Consider the following 17,391-nt stretch of genomic DNA (forward strand, 5'->3'; position numbering starts at 1 on the left):
TGTTCCTGTTATGGACACTCTTGAGAATGGGTGGTATGTCAGGAAAGAAAACATCTCAGAATTAAGTTTTGAAGATGAATTTAGGGCAAGTTTCCAGGAAGCAGCCTCTAATACTCTTTAGTACAGTCCAAAGCACAATAATTTGTCAATAAATTTCTCATTTTCTATGGGGAGAGAGCTTCAATTTTTCTGAATTTAGGTACTGCATCAGTTTCCTTGAAATCTAGAAAACTAACTTTTGCTCAGAAAGGAAAAGATGGAGTCTTTCCTACTTCTAACTCAAAATTCTTAAAAACATGTGGGCCCAAATTATAGTATTCAAGTTTTCTGTCTGTCGGCACTTATCTCAGTTGATTTTATTAATTTGTGCAAAGGTGGGTGGTAGCAAGGAAGGACTTTGGAGTCAGAACCAGCTGAGGTTAGAATCTTGGCTTTGTGATCTGGAGCGAGCTATTTCATCTGAGTCTCAGTTGCCTCCTGCCTTATAATCACTGTACAATAAATGAAAACTTTTAGCCAAAAGTGTCACTTTTGCATATTAACATTCTTCTACACATAAGTCAGACTAAAAAGACAGTTCAGAGTAATGAGAATTATCTGAAGCAGGTGGAAGAAGGTTGGCCATGAGAACTGCCAGGTTCTCCAGCACCCCCTGTTTAATGTAATTTATTAGAAATTAAGTCTGGCCACACCTCTGATTTACAGAATCAGAAGCTCTGGGGTGGAACGCAGCAATCTGTGTTTCAACAAGAACTCAAGGTGATTCTGATGCACACTAAAGTTTGAGAACCACTGTCCTGAGCATTACAGAACAAATCCAAGGCAAGCTCATGCCAGCAGGCTGATCACCTTTAAAGACACTCCTCACAGAGTAACCTTGACAAAAGCAGACATACTTCCTTCTGAACATCAGCAATATCATCTGATGACTTCTATAGGTCTCTCAGGGAAAGAAATAAAAAAATATTCTTTTGAGTCTACCACAATGATTAAGAATTAAAATCAACTGGTACTTTCATACTTGTTTGCATCACTGTGGGACAACTTCAAACAAAAAAGGTTAAAATACTCCATTAGCTAAATGGTAAGGAAGTTCATGTAACCCAGGAGGCCCTATGGTTCCATCTGAAGTATTATTCCTTAGAGTTTCTATTACTGTTTTCCACCTTTTGAGCTCCTGCCAGTGTATTTGGCATTCAGTGAAACTGAGATTAGTCCATAGCAGATGTAACAGTAGTAAAGAATTGCTTTGTTTAAAGCCTAGCTATCCAAAGGACTAAACTGTAAGCACCTAGACAAAAACAAGCCCATAAATATCAGCTATTTAAGTTGATTTAATGTACAGTTCGACAAAAATATACATGTCAAAAGACTTAACAATGTTTTACAATGCTAGTTTTATCATTATGTCAACTTTAAAAGGATTTTAGAAGCAGAGAAACAGGAATTTTGAAGAGTCTTCCCCTTCAATTGCCTAGAACATATCAGGGTTTTATTCAAGTCTAGTAATCTCCATTGCTTTGATTGCTCTCCTGCTTTAAATTTTTTTTCAGAGAAAGAGACTAGCAGAACTTCTAACCTTTTTGCCTCGATAAGTCTGGGAAGAGAGCAGGTAGACAACTAAAGCATAAAGGGTGGGTATGATAAAAGTTAATGTTGTTGTTATTTACTAAATGGGAGAGAGCCAGAACACTCACCTACCAGACACCCGGGATTTCAGCCAGGCTCAATAGTTCTTGTTTTTTGACAACGTAATTGATAGAAGCTCTTAAAGAGGAATTGGGTGATTAATCTACCCAAATGATGGGATGCAGACCAACACTCATCATCTAGTTTAGTGACACCTATAAATACAGGAGATGGCCTTAAGAATGATAATTTGACAGAACCAATATACATCAGTGTCCCAGGTTGCTGGACAATAGCCAACTGGGTTATCTCCCATCCCACAAGATACTACCTCACTGTCCTTTTTACTCCTTCATTTGAACCTTGGCACCATTGCTGGAGTTTTGACTACTCATCAGTCATTAAGGGGAACTGTATGGGTTCATGAAAATCAGGTTAGAGATGGTATAGGAGGGACACCTTTGGGACAATATGTTGACATATTTGCGTCCTCTAAATAGATCATAAAGACTCCAAAGGCATGATCAAACCTCACTTCTTTTTTTTATTTTCCGCATGTGCCAACCACTGTGGTTAAGAGAAGGGACTAAATCCTCAGAACACCTAATTCATATTCTTACTCCAATTTCTACTTCTTTAAGAATATAATCATGAATAAGGTGCATCACCATTCCTCTCTAAACTGCATCTTCCTTACTGGGAAAATTGAACTTATAATTCCTTCCTTATTGGGTTATTGTGAAGATAAAATGAGAATCCATTTAAAGCACTTTGCCAAAGCAGCTTATACGATGAAGTAAATGTTAGCTATCATAATATTTATTATTATATCATTTTAAAAAAAGGAATGAAAGAACGGATCAATGGGTGTGTAACAGATGAAACTAACATTTATGGCTTATTTCAAAGAACTTCACATTTGAAAACTTATCTGAAAATATTTCACCAGCACTGGCCATTATTATGCCTGTTTTGGATGCGATGCAGTGCAGGGGCAGGTGCACTGGACTAGAAGCCAGAGAACTAGAATTTCAACATTCCACTGCCTACCACTTAGTAAGCTGCTGCGTTTCTACAGTTATTCAACCTTTATGCCAAACCCTGTGCTAAGCACAGGCCCACCAAGATGAATAGGACACGGTTCCCTTCCCTTAGGGTGGGAAGGACACACATGTAAACAGAATATCATAGAAGTACAGAGAAGGAAACAAGTTTTTTTTTTCTTTCTTCAAATCAAAGACTTCAAGGGAGCTGAAATCTCCTTGAGGATGAGAAATGGGTTTGATTCATCCCCACAGTCCTCAGTACCTGGTCGAGTTTCAAAGTACATTAGCAGTTGACAAAAATTTGTTGAATAAATAAAGTATCATTTTAGCTGAGTCCTGAGTTTTAGGAAGGTGAGACTTGAGGAAGGCCATGCTAAGCAGAAAGAATGGCACTTGTAATGGGTATTCACAGAATTGAGAAAGGAAAATAGGGGGTGCTGTCAGAAGGCGATTGCATATCAAATGAAATGGTGGATAAGAAAACATTTTTAGTTGAAAGCTCTTACCACTGTATTATTAATCACTGTGCTTACTGCCTCCCTTGTTCTGACCCTGTTGCTGTCCCACAGGGTTCCAAGATTGGTTCCTGATCAGAACATTAGCTCCAGAGCCTTCTCCAAAGTGCCTTAACTTTCTCTTCCTCTTTCCTTTCCAAAAATATTTTAGAGAATCATTAAAACTTAAAGACATATAATACTTCCCTTTATAATACTTTAAACTATCCAAGAAGATAATTTTCGATGTATGCACACTGACTACCCTAGCCACTGTTGGTTCTATGCCTTTTTTTCCCAATCCATATCATTACATCAGTACTTTATAGCACTTATTTTAAAGATTTTCATTTTTCATTAGTAGTTTTAAAAATGAATATGTCTTCAATAAAGAAATAATTTTTTCTTGGCTTTTATGAAGTTTTTGCCCTGAAATTCTTATTAAGAAAATCTGAAAAATTCAGACAATTCAGAAAATTTGGAAACTTCATGCACATAAAGAAAATTATGAAAATACAGAAAACGCTTTTGGGGTGGAGTTTTTTGAGACTATTTTTTTATGTATAATTTTCAGCTTACTTCCATAATGAAAAATGAAAATTGATAATGAAAAGATTTCTTTTATCAATTACACCCAGATATAACCCTAAAAGGAGAGCATACCCCTTCATATGCATTCTGGCTCCTGACTGTGTCAAGTCCAATCAAGTTTAATTTTGTATGATGAAATTCGCTCCAATATTTTTATAGTAAATTCAACTTTGTACCTATTGAATGCTTCTCAGGACAATCTGTCACTCATTTCTTGCCACAGCTTCTTAAAATTTGGAGTTCCTAATTGTGTTTTTGCTTTCTCGGCTAAAATATTACTTCAAATAATTTTTTCAAGAAAGTTGTCTTTTTAGGTTTAGCACATTTTCTCCTATCATATATAACAAGAATAACTTACTGTACTTTCACACATAAAAGACAAATTGATTGAGAATAAAATTAATGGGGCATAGTTATATTCTCTCAAAAATTTAAAAATGTTGCACCACTGTTTTCTGGCACTTAGTTTGAGGCAAGAATACTTGGGAGTTAATCTGAAAGCAGTTTTTACATGATCCAGCTTCACATGTCTGGGTGCTTGAGAGAGTCTTTATAATTATTATTACTCAGAATGTTTTCAGGAGTGTGTTCTCTTTAACTAACTCTTAGGCAGTGAAGTTCAGACTCAAAAATTGTTTCTCCTTGAGATGTTTTCTTCAGGTTGATCTTTGAATATAGTCTGCATGCAAGTTGCTCTGCTTTCTTCTTCAGGAAAATCCAAATCTCTTAGGTAACGTCTATGTGATCTCTGTATCTACCATCATTTATTCATCATAACTTTATTCATTTTTGGTCCTTTTCTTTTGAACAGTGGGAGAGTTTTTCAAATTTGCTTTCTACATTATTAGGGTTGTATTTTCTGCAGTGTCGATTCTGTGTTTTACTGTCCCAAATGCAGATTTTAATTCTGTAATTAAAATATCAGCTTCCTCAGACTATTTCATACATATCCCTTTTGCTCTATGCTGTTATCTTTCTCAATTTGTTTGCTCCTTAAGATTAGTTTCTCTTTTCTTTTACAAAGCTCATGTCTTCCTGCAACCTAATAAGAACCTCAAGCAAATTTTTAAAAATTTTCTTCTGTTTACTGTAACAAATCATTTCTGGATTGGTTAGGGTAATGAAGAACTACAGCTTTCTGATCATTTCAAAAAGCAAAACCTGTTCAAAAACTCATGGCAACTCAATTTTCTAGTTGACACAAAATCTGGATTTCTGAATCAAGAGCAAGGGGGAGACAAAGTTTGTTTATTTTTCTTTTAGCAGAGCTAGCATTAATGCCATCCTGACTGAATTCTTTAGTTCAGTTATAATTAAACTAAAATTTCACTTGATATTTAGTGAAAATTTTTCCAAGAAGCATCAAACCTAACTTTTGTGGATATGAAACATTCTCCTTTTTCTGTATTTTCTTAGGTGTTTTAGAATGGAATTAGAATTGGGTGTATCAGGAACTGCTATACAAACAATATCTTAAACTTGGAAATGTCATCTACAATGGCTATTTGGCTTTCAGTAATAATTTTTAAGAATCTGCCATTATTAATAAATGGAACAAGTGCACATTCTTTTTTAAGATGACTTTTTTCTTGAAATGACCCAAGCACTTTGTAAAATTGTTCTTTTTAAGAACAAATTTTAACTTAACTTCGTGGTAGCTTGTTTTAACACTAAAATATATTCAGAATAGTTTACCTCAGCGTGTTTGAATGCTGAATATTTTATGCTTGGACAAAGAGCAAGCTTTAGGTCTTTCGCCAAGCATAGTCAATGCACTTGAGTATGGGTTACCAAAAACTCTGGAGAATTTTTTCTATTTATTGTTACAGCTTAAATCCTTGTGCCTCTTGTAGGCTTTAAGTGACATAAATATGCATTTCCATCTGCACATCCTTGTCAGGAATAGTTCTGCTGGGAGGTGTTATGCCACCCAAGTACTTCCAGAATAGAGTCTGTTAATCCTGTTACCGCTATAGAAACTCAAAGGAAAAGTGTACTCAGGCCACTACTGCAGCTGCTGTGGCTGTAAATATTCCAGCAACCACGCCCTTTGTACCAAAAAGAAGCATAAGAAATCTGAGTTTCCTTCAGGTGGAGAGGGAGGTAGAGAGCTGACCTCAGTCTATTACTTAAATCAACTGCCTCCAAATTTATTATTGTATACTTTTATTAGTAAAAATAGAGAAAAACAGCAAGTACACCTAATATTTATTTATAGCAAATAAATATTGTTTATTTATTAAATGATACATATAATATGTGTTTAAGGAATGGATAACATCAACTTTTATATGCTTTATTAAATATGAAATAATGATCAGATTAGGGTTTTTAAAAATTAATATGCACAGTCTCTAACACCCCATTGGGTAGACTTGTTCATCCCCAAGATATTCATACACCATCCAAGAGACCACTGGGATAAACTTTCCACCAGGAAGGCCACAAGTAAAACAGGATTTATACCTTCAGTTAAGCCTGTTGATGGCTTATATGATAAACTGGGTACACACAATGGGCAAAAGGAGTTATGTTATCTGCATGTGATTTGCTCCTTCCCTCTAGCTTTTGCTCCTCCACCCAGTGTGGCATCACTTCTGGCCTTTATATAGATTTTATCACCGTCCTACATTTATATAAGCATATCATAGACTAAGATGAACCCACCAAGGCCTGGATGCCTATAGGGAGCCTCCAGACTCCATCAGCTGATATGTCACCACAGAGCCCTTGTCACTCCAGAAAAAGAACAAGCTAAAAATAATAATATATCAAAATGTCAATCACCTAACAAATATTTTTCAACAAAAATTTACTGACCAATAAATAAAGAATGAGTATCTTTTAACTGAATTCCTAATGAATCTAGTTGCAGAACAAAAATTCCCCAGGAAAGCAATGGATATGAAAAATCTTCTACTTCTTTTGGTAATGATTAACTGTTTTTATACAGCCATAGAAAATTGAAGACTTTAATCAAAGTCTCAGATTGATAATGATAAATGATTTTAATGATAAAACCCAGAATTGGTCATAGAACAGTGGGCAAACTACTCCCAATCACTGTTAGTGTGAGTATAAACTGATAAAATCCTTCTGGAAAGCTTTAGAAATTAGTCCTTGATTCATTAAGTCTTTTCCTATTAATTTAATTTACACAAAGAAACAAACATATGCAAAGATTCAAGGAAAAGAATGTTTACTGCAAGAGTATTTATGATAAGAATTCTTTTTCCTTCTTTTTATTTCTTTCTCTGGAGTGGTGCAAATGTCCTAAAATTGGTCATGGTGAAGAATACACAACTATGTGATGATATTGTGAGCCACTGATTGTATACATTTGATCTGTATGTGTATGGATATTTCTCAATAAAAATATTTATATTTTTAAAAAAAGAGTATCTATGACAGCAAAAATTGGAAATAGTCTACATTCTTAATAAATGGGAAAAACGTTAATGTATGACACACCATGCAAGAAATGCATGCATTTTCTCATTCCCCATATATGGAGTATCTACTATGTGCCAAGCATTCTTCTAGGACATAGAAATTAATTAATACAAAGCTCCTGCTTTCATGTAAGTTATATTTTAGTCAAGGGTGGGGAGGGACATATATACCATTAGCAAATAAACAGACAAGACATTTTGAGAGTATTGATAAGTACCATGAAGGCAATGAAACAGAGTGATGTGATAGAACCGGTTGGTGTTGAGAGTTTGGGACTACCTTAGGTAAGGGGCCTTTAACCTTAGCACTATTGACATTTGGGGCCAGATTATTTATTGGGAAATGGAGGGGGTCCTGTGCATTGTAGGATGATCAGCAGCACTTTGCCCTCTACCTTCTAGATTCCAGTAACACCCACTCCAGTCACGACTATTAAAAATGCCCCAGCCATTGCCAATTGTCCTCTATGGGGTAAAATCACCCCTAGCTGAGAACCACTGCTTTAGACTTAGTGTAAAGGAAAGCTTCTCAGAGGAAGTGATATTTGCACTGAGATCTGAATGTGCTTTCTAGGAATCTTTAGAATGTAGGGAAACACACATGACATAATGGCAATATATATAATACAGTATATTAAATAAAATCCTAATATTGTTTTTTTAAATATTTGTCTAGACAAACAGTATGACACAATGGTTAGAATTTTGGACTCTGGAGACAAGCTGCCTTAGATAAAGTCACCTACTAGCTGTGTCACCTTGGACAAGCTACTTAAGTTCTCTGTGCGCCCATGTACTCATATGAAAAAAGACACTAATAGCACCTACCACTTCAGGTTGCTGAGAATACTAAGTGAGTTAACATTAGCATAGCTCATATAGGAATGGATGAAAAATCTGGGAAGCAGTATGTCAGTTCCAGATCCTTTTATTGTCTTTTTATGAAACATATATAATATGTCCATAATAGTACAGCCATAGAGGATTTTATTTTCTTTGTATCTTTTGCAATTCTTGCAGTTTTACAGATACAAATGCAAATGATACTTTCAAATCCAAATAAAAATCAATACATATTTTAGCACAAAAGAGAGAAATTTGTAGACTTTCTCCATGATCAAGTGGTATACCAAGAGTCGAGGAGGAAGACCAATGAAAAATGTGCTCAGAAAACCTATCCGAGAGAAGAAGAGTGAATTTTCAACTGAAAACTGATACCCCACATGTTTCATCAGTCAGCTTAAATTTATTTATCACTTGATATCTGCTAGACACTGTGCTACTACTGGGAAACCCGAGATAGATGGGACATGTGTTTCCTCAGGGAGCTCACAACAGAAGTGGGTAGAGAAATGCAGCCGCAATTAACCATAGACCATAAACTGAAATAAGGGCTATAATGAAGATATTGACTCAGGGATCTGGTGGCCCCTGATAAATCTTGATTGGGAGTGGGGTAGTTGTAGGAAGCATCACAGATGAGATGGCACTTGCACTGGACCTTTTAGGAGTGAGTTTGTAAAACGCAATCATTAGTTATCAAATAGAAATTCTGTTTTTGAGCATACACATATAGTGCCTCCTAATCAAATACCAGCAGATCAATTTACCTGAAAAGTTGAAATTCAGAAGGGACAAAGCAACCGTGCTTCTGAAAAGAATGTCAATCTCATATCATAGTGCCTGAATTCATAAAGTAGTTTGTGAATGTGAAGTTTGACTCCCATCAGGATTAGAAGACATAAGTTCAAGTACTCGCTCTGCCCTTTATCAGCTGGGTGATCTTGGGCAAACCACTAAAATCTCTGACCCTCCATCCACTTTCTCATCCACATAATAGTGATAATAATACTTAACTTCGCAGAAATGTTGCGAGCCTCAAATGAGTTAATGCAAGTAAGAGACTTTAAGTGACATTAAAATGGTTGGAGTGAATAAATTGCAATGGTTTTAACATAATAGAGAATATTTTAAATAATTATAGATTAATTTTTTAACATTTATATTTAAATACTGACAGCACAGAAAAAATTGACTGTGTATATAATACCAATTATGCATGAGTTTTAAAGCCTTTTTAGTTTCATTTATTTTTTCAGAGCCCTAAACCTATCACTAATCCAAGTGGCACCAAGTTATAAAAACTGCTCATTTTTTTTTCTGGGGGGGATAGCATAATCTTTATTTCTTGAGACACTTTGTACAAACATTAAATTGAAGGTAACTGCATAAAAATGAAAAGGAGACTCATAATTGCAAACTGTTTTCATGTCTGAAGAAGATTCTGCAATCTTCTAAAGAGTGAATTGCCCCTTGTTACCAGCTTATGATCTAGCTATAAAAGTATATCATACAGACTATGTCTTTCTACAGAGGCAAAGTATAGTGACAAGCAGAAACTGAGGTAATTTTTCAGAACAGTTAGACTTAAAAGCTCATGACAGCCCCATAATATTGAAGTTGCTTTGCAGGTGTCGAGGAAGTTTGGGAATGGACCAGGTTCAATCTTCTCCACTCAGTTCTTTCTTACTCTTTAATCCTTTCAACCTTGAACACTCACTGCTATTATTTCTTCAGAAATAATATCCTTCCTCTTTTTTACCCTTTTTAAAAAAAGATTCACTAAGGCTGATTGAAAAGGATTAAAACGTCCCCTTGTCATAGACTTTGATAAACACTTCATCTAACGTTTTTATTTTTTGAGTCAGAGTTTTGGTTGAAATGCTGCAGAAGACAAATCAAAACAATGATATATAAAATTGCTGCTTTAACTTGAATGACTTTAAAGGACATTTTCCAACGATAGTTGGCATTTGAAAATTAAAGAAGAAATATCCGATATATTTATCTCATTTATTTCCTGCAAAATAGATTTAACAAATCCAAATTTCTCATCCAACCTAAGTAAAAGGATACAGCATTTGAACACTCAAAGAATTACTTATTCCCATTTATTTCAAAATGGTGAGAATATTTTAAGAAGTCTTTAAACTTCAGCTTAAGAAAGTTAGCCGACTCAAATTCTGTAGTGATTTATAGTGATGTACCCTGAAAAACATGTTCTTAAACTTAACCCATTCCTGTGGGCATGAACACATTATAAGTAGAACCTTTTGATGAGGTTACTTCAGCTAAGGTGTGGTCCGACTCGATCAGAATGGGACACAAGCCTATGGTTGGAGTACTTTACAAGCAAAATGAAATTTGGTTAGCTCAAAAGCCAGAGGGAGCAGCCAGAAGCTGAAAGTCCACAGAACCTAGAACAGAAGAGAGAAGCCAGGAGAGGTTCCACGTGCATTGCCATGTGACAGAAAAGCCCAGGACCAAGGATTACTGGCAGCCAGTCTCAGAATGCCAGTCTTTGGGAAGAAAGCATTGCCTTAATGATACCTCGATTTGGACTTTTCCTAGCCTCAAAACTGTGAGCCAATAAATTCCTGTTTTTAAAGCCAACCCACAGGATGGTATTTGCTAAAGCCAAAAGGTAACTAAAACAGCTTCCAAAACAGCAAATGCAGTTTTCTTGAAAACAAAGCGTCTTTAAGTATCGATCACCTTTTATCATGCTTTTGTTAGTACCAAGGAATTCTTATCTTCCTAATTTTGATGTCTTCAGCCATAACATCCGATCTAAATTTTTACTAATTATAAGGATAATAATGATTGATAGATCTAGAAAATGTTATTCTTACTCTTTCTAATAATTTTAACCATTAATGCATTATGCTGAATGCTTTACTATATTTTTGATGTGTTATAATCTATCAAGCTGTGGAGAACAGAGTCTAAATATTGTAGCAATAATAAAAAATCACTTCTAGCATTTTTGTGAACTTTAGGAACTTCAACTAAAAGGAAAAACTTTTTTCAGTGTCACTGTAATTAACTACTGTTACTTATAATAATTTTTAACGGTTTGGTAACTTGTACCTTGAAATGTCATTGGTCTACCTTGATCTGATTTCAACCGTGGATAATTTCAGTACTAAATTCTAAGCTATCATTATAGTTTAAATCCAAGGGAAAATATATTTCACCATTATAGCTTTAAAAATGGTCTATACATTTGAAATATACACTCACTTGAAATGTTTTCCTCTAGAATTAAAATGAAAACCAACTTGCCTTAACAGCTTACCTACTTATTCTATGTATGCTTCTAAAGTTCATGACTCACAAGAAAAACTTAGCAACAAGCTAGTTTCAAAAGGCAATTTGGCAATAGAATGGATAAGTTAGTTGAAAAAAGAAAAAGGGCCAATATTCAAGTAATAAATAGTCATTAACATTTTCTGCATGTGCATGATCTGTACATGTTTTGTTTGGTACTTTCTTGTTTCTTACAAGGATAATCTGATCAAAAGAATATTGCTCAGATATCATTGATGGTGTTCTAGTTTGCTAGTTGCCAGAATGCAACACACCACGGATGGACTGGCTTTTAATGAAAGGGGATTTATTTCGTTAGTTCTTCAGAGGAAAGGCAGCTAACTTTCAACTAAGGTTCTTTCTTACATGGGAAGGCACACGGTGATCTCTGCGGACCTTCTCTCCAGGCCTCTGAATTCCAACAACTTTCCCCTGGGTGATTACTTTCTGCACCTCCAAAGGCTTGGGCTGAGCTGTGAGTGCTAAGATGAGGTTTGCTGAGCTGCTTGGGCTGTGCTATGTTGCGCTCTCTCATTTAAGCATCAGGAATTAAATCAAACATCATTCATTACAGCAGGCATGCCTCCTAGCCAACTGCAGATGTAATCGGCAACAAATGAGGTTCACATGCCATTGGCTCATGTCCACAGCAATAGAACTAGGTACCGTCACCTGGCCAAGTTGACACCTGAATATAACTACCACAGATGGCTTGAGAGGGCTTAGAGAGAGCTGTCACCCTAGTTGAGACCAATGACCATTGAAATAATCCAGATTTGAGTGCACAGAAGATTATACCAATGTGGTATAGTGGGAATGAAAAAGCAGTACCTGCCTAAGAAATATTTAGAAGGAAGAATGAATAGGAATTGGTAAGTGATTGGATGGAGGGGTGGGGCAAATCAAAGATTATTTTTAAGCCTAGAGAACTGGAAAAATGACAATACAATGAAAATATATTAAATTATGAATTCCCCAAGGATATCTAGAGTCATCCATTTGGGGAAAAAGAATGAGGAGCCTAGTAGAAAGAGATGTGATAGTTGGAAGAAACTGGCTGGTAACCTGATAACCCAAATAAAATAGTTAGAAGAGTGAGACTGCAACTGTGGGCCTCTTAAGGACAGAGGCTATTTCTTACTCTTCTTTTAATTCCCCAGCACTTAGTACAGGTCTAGGGATATAGTTTATGCTCCATAAATATCACCTGGTATGTTGGTTGACTGTCCAGCTGCACAGAGAGTTAGGGACAGTTTTAAAGTAGCTAGAAAACAACTAAATTGTGAATGTGGGAAAATACTATCTTCAGAGAAAGGGACTAAGAGGACAAGGTTTTCAAGAACAAAAATATTGAAGCAGTTGGGGAGAAAAAGGAAGCCAATGTTAGGGACAAGAGGTGAGTCATAGAATTATGTAAACAGAGACAGAAAGAGAGAGAAAGGGAAAAAAAGGAAAGGAAAAAAATCCAGAATAGAATTGGAGGAGCCAGGGAATAAAAGATGCTACTTATATCATAATTTGAATGCATATAGAGAATATATCAATGCTAAAATTATAAAGCCCATTCAATGAGCAAAAAATGAAAATCATTAAAATGCTTCCTTAACAACAAAGTAAATATATTAATAGCTCACATCACATTGATTCATCTATTGCATGTGGGTACTCAATAAATGTTAATTGAATTAAATTAATAACATTTGCTCAGCAGTAATAAAAAATTAATTAACTGTCTGTCTTTTCTGTACTTAGGTTCATTCCCATTTACAATTACTTCTAGTTCAAACATGAGTTTTCTATATCACCGACTTTCAAGATACACTTTTTTTCTAAGAAATATAATTAGGCTTCTAATTTTTGTCCTAATTTGGTTTATTTTTCTCATTGAAAAAAATTATTTTCTCTAAGTTAATGTCAAGAACTATCTATAACATCCCAAATACAGTTTCACAAGTTCCTTATTTAACTCAAAATAGTTTTTTCTGCAGAAGATGTGATACCTCCTTTTATGTGTTTCTCCTTTTAGCTTATGCTACTTTATAATACTTTGAGTACAATGTCAAAGAACCCTGCAAAAGAAAAAAGCTGGGGAAATTATTGTTAGCATTCCATCTATAAAAGATGGAACATGTCAGTAGCATTCACCCAAAGATTGTGACTCACTTCAGATGTCAGAATTCTGGGTTGAACAGACTGGGTTCTGAAATGTGTATATGTCAGATGATGTGCTAATGAGCAACAAGATAGTTCACACTGGGGAAGAGAAAAAAATAAAAATATAAACAGAGATATAGAATTAAAATAACTTTATGAATGGCAGTTTCACTTCTCCATAAAACTCTCTCAGTACAAGCCCAGTGTGCTCCAAATGGTTGCTTAATGTAGCACACCACTTACATTCAAAATGCTATACTTAAAATTGTCTCAAAATTAAAAAGAGAATCATATACCACTTGGCTGTATACAGTATTCTCCGCATGTTCTTACATTCCAGTAACCTCTATCCAACTTTTTTTTTGTTACTGAATTACTTTTGCAAAAGCAATTTAAATTACATGCAGCCTGACTACGTGTGATAATTTGAACTGATTGTTAATTAATTCTGTAAGTAAATAGCTGCTGCAATCTCTACACTCATCAAGGTTTCGTTATCTCTCAGCTTTTTCTGAGCCTCTCTTTAATATGGTATAAAGCAGCTGTAACTGAACAGGCAGGATTTCCTGAGTGTGCAAGAAGGTAGTCTTGCTGTACAAAGACTGCTCAGAGAAAGGCATGTCTAGAAAGTTAAGTTATCTGCAAGACTCAATTTGGGGTACGCAATGCGACATGGGATTTAGGGTAAAGAGAGTTTGGCTGATGTGTAGTCTCAGCAGTTAGGATGAAGAGATGAAGGCTAGGAATAAATATGAGAAAATGTTGTATAATACCAAAGAGACAAAGGAGAACAGCAAAGCTTTTGGAATCTACCAAACCAGAGTTTGAATTATGGTTCTGTCATTTACAATTAGGAGGCCTTGAACAACTTGTCTAAATAAACTCTCCAAGTCTTGGTTACGCTCTTTCATCTGTTAACTGAGGGTAATTCAGACATTTCCCGTCCATTCAGGAATCCAGCAAAATCTACCTCCTAGAGTTGTTGAGATGCTTCAGCTAAATAAGGGATATCAATGTTAACAAAGAACTTGATGTATAATACATGCAATTCTGTGTCTGTGACTATATCACTGGTTTTCTACCTTGGTTATTTTGCTTCACAGAGATCTGGCAATGACTAGAATAGTTTTTGACTGTCACAACCAGAGGATTAGGGCATACTGATAGTATCTACTGAGTAGAGGCCAGAGATGCTGTTAAATCTCATACAATGCACAGCGTAGCTTCTCACAACAAAAAAATTATTCATTCCAAAATACCAATAGTGCCGAGGTTGAGAAACCTTTGAATAATCTAAATGACCATTTGTGATACTGGCTGGTTCCTAGATGCTTTGATACCTAAATAAGAAAAGAAACATTATTTTTATCATCATCATCACATCATTATTTTTTTTGAGTCCCTTTTGTGGTTAGAGTAAGCCTAATTTCTTTAGTCATTTCTATCAAGTATTCAGTAATACTTCAATTGCTTCCAACAGTAGATGTTTTCTTGAACTTCTTTGGCTGCCAGTCCTTTTTAGGGTGGATCAATCCACAACCAAGAAATTGAAACCAGTAACATAAGGGGACGGAATGAAAAACATTATTGAAAATGAAGAGTGTTTGCAGAATCAGAAGCGAACAAAAATGGCCAAAGACAATTGTGTGTACCTACAGTTAGCTCTGATCCCTGTTAGGAGCCTTCAGAGAGCAACCATCTCAACCCAATGGCTGTTCTCTCTCTTCCCTCTCAGAAGAGAAAGCTCCGAGGGCAGTGATTCCCAAATCATCTGCATGTTGGAATCATATGGGTAACTTTCAAAATCCCCCAAGAATAGTGATATAATCAGTCTCAGGTGTTTCCCTTTAAAACTTTCCAATTTTTTGAAGATTTCCCAGGTAATTCCAGTGTGCAGACAAGTCTGGAAACCATTGCCCTAGGAGGGAGAACCAAGTAGAGATTTTCATCTGCCCCAAACTAAGAAGCAACTCTTGAAAGAACAATGGCAATGAACTTGGCAAAGAATATTTCTTTCTCTGAGCTGCATTGGCATGGTATGATCAAACCAGATTGCCTATTTCATTACTGAGTTCAGCCACTCAATGATCATTATTGAATCAGTAAGGCATTAGGTAAGCAGTGGGAATGCAATTCTCCAGAATGCATCTTCACCCAATGGTGCTGCCATATCACCAGATCTGTTGCTTGTTTACATCTAAAGCTATCCCTGGGAATCAGTCTGGCAGCATGCTTGAGAATGTCTTCTGTTAATTCATTTCTCAATCTCAGGACTCTGATTAATGGGTATAGATAAATTATAAATTATTTACCCCACTCCCCGTTCTGGTTCTCTCTCTAACATGATTTCATAGAATACCTCTTTTTAATACATTCTTCAATGTTATAATTTAAGCAGTTATTCCTTTGATAAGGTTGTTTCAGGCTACTAAAGGCCAGGGACCATGTCTGTCTTAGTTCCACTATATTTGCAGTGCCTGGTAATTATGCATAACAGACCCTCAATTAATATGTGGGCATGACTGAAACAACACATAAGCTCTGAAAAATATATGAGGTGCTTGGGTCTTCTCAACCCTCTTTACACCCCTTCAAACCAGAATCTCAGTCAGGGACTTTCTCAGAAGCTTCCTATGTACCTCTAACAAATGTCATGGATGGTCACATGGAAATAGTGGGTTCCCAAGAAGCATACCTCAAGTTCAGAATGTTATCATCTGAACAGGTTCCAATACAGAGAAAGAGAGAGAAATAATACAGCATTTGAGGGCAGAAGTGGGACCGAGCCTACAGGTTATTAATCTATATCCATTTTTCTCATACAGAAGAGGAAACAGGTCTATGGAAACAAAGAAATAAAGTAACTAGATTGAGATCATGTAAATTACTCAGCAGTCCCACTCAGCACATAAGACCCTTTTACTCTTTCTCAGGTTCACCATATACTGATAGTAGTCTGACAACATACTGAGAGATTTTGTTGAGCCAAGTGAACATGTTCCTTGATTTCCCCACCCATCACCAAAAACAAAAACCAAAAACAACCAACTAGAAATAAGAGTAATATAAGTGAAATTTGTAATATGTATACAATTTTACATTTGTTGAACTCTTTTAATCTTATTTATTTTTTCATTCAAAATTATTCTGCTTAACAATGTTTTATTCTTTTTAATAAGCCTTAATTCTTATAAAAGTCTGGAATGTTACATTTTCTGCAAATGTCCATTCTTAGATCACTAAGTCGTGTAAACTATAGTGGGTATGCATATGTGTGTTTTCTTTTTGTCTAGATATACAGCTTACAAATGAAAAGCATGCAGACGAGAAACCTATTAATGCTATCGTTATAAATTCAGTATCCGAATTCAGTATCACAGATGGACCAGCGAAGGAAAACCCCAATGAGAAAAAACTGTCAGAATCCAGCACATCACTGTCCTCCCTTGAAGAATGCCAAACGAAATTTTCCTACCTCCAAACTGATACTTCAGTTCATCAGAGAGACACTGATGGTATGTTTCTCAGAATTCAACCCATCTCTAAATAAAGCTCCCCAGCCCCCAGCCTATGTAAAATCATCACATATGCTGTTAAGGGGAAAAAAGTCTTTATGAATATTAAACAGGAAGACTGATTTGAAACCCTGATGAATGACACATGTCAAGGTCACTTTGCAATTATGGGGTGCTTGGCAGATTGTTTGCTCTCAAAGCTGGGAATCAAGGCAAAGTGTTTTAAATAGCTGGGGCAGGGTGTGATCATTCTTGCCATGGGGCTATGAAGTGAAAAAATAAAAAGGGCAAACTTCTTTCCCTTTTTGGATCTGGGAGCCTCCAGCCTATGACTCTAGGCAGACAGCAGAAGAAAGCAGAG

At 35.8% G+C, this 17,391-nt stretch overlaps 1 protein-coding gene across 1 annotated transcript in view; it reads left to right on the forward strand.

Annotated features, from left to right (window-relative positions):
- MDFIC2 (MyoD family inhibitor domain containing 2) overlaps window positions 1-17,391 on the forward strand; it is a 107,310-nt gene that overhangs the window by 81,565 nt on the left and 8,354 nt on the right. The window contains exon 4 of the mRNA XM_077130362.1: window positions 16,809-17,030. Within this exon, the coding sequence (XP_076986477.1) occupies window positions 16,809-17,030 (222 nt within the window). The remainder of the gene's footprint in view (window positions 1-16,808; window positions 17,031-17,391) is intronic.

This window comes from Tamandua tetradactyla, chromosome 15, assembly GCF_023851605.1.
Source record: "Tamandua tetradactyla isolate mTamTet1 chromosome 15, mTamTet1.pri, whole genome shotgun sequence".
Lineage (NCBI taxonomy): Eukaryota > Metazoa > Chordata > Mammalia > Pilosa > Myrmecophagidae > Tamandua > Tamandua tetradactyla.